Raw genomic sequence first — 6,000 nt, 5'->3', positions numbered from 1 at the left:
GAAAAAGGGCGAGCCTCTGTGTTTGCAGCAGAGGTGTATGTTCAGTGCTTATGTGGAAATATTAGAAGGAAAGGCAAGGAGAGCAGAAATAAGTTGGCTAGTGAGTAATGTTTTTATTCATGTGTATTCCAATGTTGAGAGCAGTGTGTGCGTAGACATTTTTCTGCAATGTTCTGTGATCATGGATGTTGCTGGAATCGGTAAGACGGAGACCCCTGGTCTTCTTGTAGGCTACGTGTACTCTTAAAAAAAACTAAGCAGGAGATTAAGAGTTTAATGCTTAAAATCTTAAAACCTCATCAAATACTTCTTATAAATAGTGTCTTTTGCTCTTGTACTCGTGACCAAAGTCTTTCATCACACCCCTATTCTCAAACCTTATATCACCACCTCTTTTCAACCCAAAGTGATGCCCTTGCTGTTACATACGGTAGGCCTACTGCTTATATTATTTCACCATCTGTACACAAATGTAGCATAAGTAGTGAATGTGTGTTTGTGGAGATGTGTGGTAAGTTGGGCTTGCATGGCTACAGGCTACTGTTTTCATACCCGACCCCTGCAGTCGCCTGCAGCTCACAGACTTTCAAGTCAGCAAAAGTCAGCCACAGTCCTCTCGAACGCACCTCTTGACCACAAGCTATGTATACGTGCTAACTTCGACAGCTGTATTCTAACGTTAACATAGCTATCCTCATTAGCTAGGCTCCTTACATGTTTGCTAATAACTTTTATGAAGGTGGGTCTCCTCTGGATCCTCCGTCCCTGAGAATTAGGGTCCAAAGGCAGATTATCAATCATGATGCTGATGATCAGAGGTTCTCTGCCTTGTTTGACCCGTGTTCACTGATGTGATGCAGATGTTTTTATCCAGTCTTTTAATAATCAGTGCTTAGCTATTTTAGATAAAATGGCACCAGATTTTTCAACGTCTTGAAAAATCTTCTAAACTTGAAGAAACCATCTGAGAGAACTATAGGGTTACCTTAAACAAGATGCTGAGAATTCTGAGAACTCACTTCTTTTCTCAGCTTATATCCTAAAATAAGCACAATCCTGTGTCTCCTAAATCGGACTGTAATGAATTCCTTCACTTCTTTGTAAATAAGAACAGAGATGTCAGGGCAAACATCTCACCATCACTTTCTCAGAACTCTGCATGTGACCTGCTCATTCTTGGTCCTCTTTTAAACCTGTCACATTACATGACATCACCTCTCTACTACATACATTGAAACCCTAATCTTGTCCTATGGATGTTCTCCCTACGTGCTATTTGTTTGATTCTATTGACCCCTGTATTGTAGAGTTGCTTAATACTTCACTTTTAACTGGTGTTGTTCCTTGTTTTTTTAAACATGCTGTTGTTAAGCCTGTCCTTAAAAATTGGTTTATGTAAAATGCATCCCACAGAAACTGCATTACTTAAAGAAGGTGTCTAACAGGACAGCGAGGCATCGAGGGCTGTTTGAAACCGCCGCTCAAACGATCTCTTCCTGTCTCCTGCGATGCCTTCAAGCTGCCCCAGTTACGGCCAGTTTTGAAGGCAGCATTGATGCTCACTATTACCCATAAAGCAGCGCAGCTGCGGCCACTGTAGCTTTCGAAAACTGTTCAAGATGGCGGACAATTTGTACACAAATATACGTTTTTAAAGGTTTTTAGTAGTTTTCTCGCTTCGATTTTTGAAAAGCTAGCGAGAACTAAACACTGAAGTATCATATCAGCCCGTGAATGTAACCAACCAAGTTTGTTTATTATGATTTCTGAGGCGTCTGTTAGCCGTTTGGCTTTTCAATAGCTAGTTAGCTGCCTTCACTTGAAAGTGATGCCTTCTGAGGCAGCTGTCTATTACGGTAGAGAGGCAACGAGGCAACTGCCTTCCGTTTCGAACACAGCCAAAGTTCTGATGTCAGCTAACTCTAAGGAATACATAGTTTTGGTTCTCTTGGACCTTTCATTTGCTTTTGATAGTGCTGATCATAATATTATAATAAATAGACTCCATGATCTGGTTGGGATGTCTGGATCAGTGTTAAAATGGTTTTCATCCTACCATTCTGGTAGAAGTTGTAGTGTTTATGTAAATCAGATCATGTCTGAAACTGCAGGGTTGTCTGTGGGGTACCTCAGGGTTCTGTCTTGGGACCCATCCTGTTCCTTTCGTATATATTTCCTCTTGGACAGATAATTAGTCAGATCAGTGACATATCTTACCATCTGTATGCGGATGACATTGTACTGCTTGTTTAAGGAAACTGAGTTCCATAAATTGTCTTCTTTAATTAACTGCTTGACCAGTATCAAACAGTGGTTTTGTGACAACGTCCTGCTTCTGAACTCAGAGAAAACAGAAAAACTAATTATTGCCCCTGAAAGTACAATACCTCAGATTAAAGAGCATATTGCTGACTTAGGAGTTTAGGTGTTGTTTTTGATTCTGCGAGGTCCTTGGAATACCACTCTAAACAATTAGTCAGAAATTGTTCATTCCAACTAAGAAATATTTCCAAATTAAGAACACTGGTGTCAATGGGTGAGTTGGAGATGATCATTCATGTTTTTATTTCCTCTCGCATAGATTACTGACTTTTTACTTGTTTGAGCAAGAAGGAGCTTTACCGTCTCCAGGCTGGTCAGAACTCTGCTGCGAGGCTTTTAACTCACATTAACAATAGAGCGCACATCACACCTGCTTTAGCATCACTTCACTGGTTACCAGTCCAGTATAGAATTCAATTAAAAATCCTGGTTCTTACTTTTAGAGCCCTGCACGGTCAAGTTCCTTCGGACCCGTGGTCTGAGGTCATCAGGTAAGAGGCTGTTAGTGGTTCCCCACACTCATTTTAAAACCAGGGGGGGGGGAAAATCGATCATTCCAAGCAGTGGCACCTAGGCTGTGGAATGCATTGCCTCCCTTTCTACGTTATCTGAATTCTGTCAATTCTTTTAAAAAGCAACTCAAGCAGGCTTTAGTTAAAGGAGAGTTTATGTTTTTTGTTTTCTATTTGTATTTAAATTTTCTTATGCATTGTATTTTACTATGAAGTTGTAACACCCCCAAACTAGTTCCCCAATTGACCAACCAGCGTATAAAATAAGCAGGCAACAATAGAACACGCTGTACAAAATATAACCTCCAAATTTATTTGTATAAAATAGACATGCAAAGGGTTAAAACAAGACTGAGGCTAAGATAGTTAAAAAGAGAGTTCAAATGGGGGAAACTGTTAGTTAAACGGAACTGCAGTTCGTCATGGCTGGGTGTGCTCAACTTCGTCTTCCTGCGTGGGCGAAGCCAAACACAACAGGAACGGGTCTGCTGTTGGTCACAGGCTGGTTGGTTGTAGCCTCACTGCTTGGGCCTCTGGTAACTCTACTAAGTAGCGGTGGCGCTACACTGGCAGCTCCCCAGACCACGACCCAGCCGTGTACCACACTCTTGCAAAGAATCAGCAGCCTCAGCACACCCACACACTGCACACAGGAAACAAACAGAAGACTGTGAACAACATTAGACACATCAGACACTACCACCAGCCCACATAACAAAAGCTACCCCCAGGGAAGAAGACAGTCAAAATCACTCTGTACCTGCACACAGGAGACAAACAGAAGACTCTTGAGCCTAGTGTGTGGCTGGTTAAATAGTTTGCAGATGGATGTCATGCCCAAGCACACCTGTCTGCCATTAGTCCATACCCATGCAATTAACCCAAGTGCGAAACCACAACCACCAAATGCACACTCGCTCTAAGTGCTCACCCCTCACGCTACCACTGCACTCAAAATTGGCTGATACAGGTCTACCCCGTTACATTTACCTCCAATTTCCTTCCTTCTGAACTGTCCCATGCACTTACTCTCATTTCTTCTAACTTCTTCCATCTTAGCCACATGTATTTGCAGCACTTGGCGGCAGTAGAAGAGAGGAAGATCAAGTCCCTGGTGGCTCTGCTGGTGCAGACCCAGATGAAGATGCTGGAGATCAAGTTGAAGCACTTTGAGGAGCAGGAGACCATCATTGACCGTGAGAAGAAGGCAGTGAGTGAAGATTGCCCAAACCAAGAATAATGAAACCTCTTCATCATCTACTGACTCTGTGTTTGCACATTAAAGTCCCTCTGTAGTATTCACTTAAATTCCTAAACCTAAATTGTCAAAAAGCTTTGATGCTCTAGCTTTTGACATTTGTTTATTTGGTCTATATCCAGAAGCATCCAGAAGTGACCACACACACACACACACACACACACACACACACACACACACACACACAAACTAAAAATCAAACACATTCTAAGAAATGACACACCCACAAATCAGATTAATTTTTTTAGGACACAAAAACAAATGTTTACATGCAATGAAATCTATGCTTTGACACCTAGAGTTTTCTCATTACATTTTAGCCCTGCCTCCTCCTTCAGGCCAGTCCATGCCCAACCGGATGATGCCTGGTGGAGGAAATTCCCAGGCAATGGCCCCTCGACACCGTGGAGCTCCCAATGGCATGTGTGAGTATTCTTTACTGATGCCATTGGTTCAAAATGTAAGTATGTGCTGAACCACACCCCTTTAGGCAGACTCTTTCAGATTCATTGTTACTCTCCACCTTATTTCAGTGGTTCAGAATGACATCTGCACTGGTGTGTTCACTGTTCACCGTTACTTTACCTGGTCCGTGCTTGGTCTGTGTCTGTGTTTTGTAACAGAAAACATCTCTCTCTGTGTTTCTCAGCAAAATACTGAAATTGGGTTGCCAAATGTACCTGGGCAGCCCGCCCAAGTAAAGTCTATATGTGGGAAACACTGAAGTTGTTTTTTTAGCTGTAAGCCATTTTGGTATGAGTACCATGGTGGTGTTATGATATTCATACTATGATACTACTATGGTACTGGTTCCATGGTTTCTTTGACAGTACCATAGTACATGTAAGGTTCTGTAGTTTTTTGACAGTAGGCCTACCATGGTGCAAACTAATATGCACATGTGATAAAATAAAGTATAATTCTTTGACTAGGAGGATTTTTTGTGTATACTTAAAGTATCAAAAGTAAAACTACTTGTTAGCTAACACAATGGGCCATGCGCCCCCTTCAGTCAGTTACTATACTTGTGTGGGTACAGTGTTTTTGTATTTCACAATACCAATGGGAATAATTATCATGATCCCATAGTTATATTTGAGGAACCAAGGTAAAATCTGAGGTACTGCAGAATGTACCATGGTTATCTCTGAGGTACTGCAGAATGTACCATGGTTGTATCTAAGGTACTGTGGTATGTATCATGGTTGTATCTAATGTACTGTGGTATGTATCATGGTTATATCTGAGGTACCATGGTACAACTATGGTATACCATTGTATTGAACTATAGTATATAGTGTATGGTAAAGTTTCTTACGACACCACAAGTTTTGATGAGCATCTACTGAAATATTGAGATGTCAATTTGACTGTAATTTATTTAACATCTAAAAAACATTTTCCAAGAGAGGGTGGGAAAATATAATAAAGATATTAGCTTCTGGTAAATTGCCAGGGGTTCTTTAAATGCTACATGGCTGAACTTATACACCTGATGATGCAGATGTTTGCGGAAGCTTTAAGAAAAGGAAAACTGCTCCCTTCTTTATCACAAGCCATCCATCCATCCATCCATTATCTACTGCTCATCCTGCGTACAGGGTCGCGGGGGGCTGGAGCCAATCCCAGCTGACATTGTGCGAAAGGCAGGGTGCACGCTGAACAGGTCGCCAGTTCATCGCAGATCACAAGCCATTATTACCTTATTTTTAGGAAGGATAAGGATCCATGTGACTGTTCACATCAATCAGCTAAATCAGCTTAGATTTATAGAATTGACAAAGTGTTCACATCTCTTATTCGTCCTGATCTGATGGGATTTATTAGTAAAATATCTCATCAGATAACATAAGGTGTCTACTTGATATATTTTGTTCTCTTCAGTAATTGTATACTTCAATTGCATAT

At 41.2% G+C, this 6,000-nt stretch overlaps 1 protein-coding gene across 1 annotated transcript in view; it reads right to left on the bottom strand.

Annotated features, from left to right (window-relative positions):
* aste1b (asteroid homolog 1b) overlaps positions 1-3,669 on the bottom strand; it is a 10,015-nt gene extending 6,346 nt beyond the window's left edge. Inside the window, exons 1-2 of the mRNA XM_046059155.1 lie at positions 3,595-3,669; positions 3,400-3,477 (exon numbers count right to left, since the gene is read on the bottom strand). Coding sequence (XP_045915111.1) covers positions 3,400-3,477; positions 3,595-3,669 — 153 coding nt within the window. The remainder of the gene's footprint in view (positions 1-3,399; positions 3,478-3,594) is intronic.
* Between the last annotated feature and the right edge of the window lie 2,331 nt (positions 3,670-6,000).

The sequence above is a fragment of the Micropterus dolomieu genome, linkage group LG09, assembly GCF_021292245.1.
Source record: "Micropterus dolomieu isolate WLL.071019.BEF.003 ecotype Adirondacks linkage group LG09, ASM2129224v1, whole genome shotgun sequence".
NCBI classification, from domain to species: domain Eukaryota; kingdom Metazoa; phylum Chordata; class Actinopteri; order Centrarchiformes; family Centrarchidae; genus Micropterus; species Micropterus dolomieu.
This window is presented reverse-complemented; position numbering and strand designations above follow the sequence as displayed.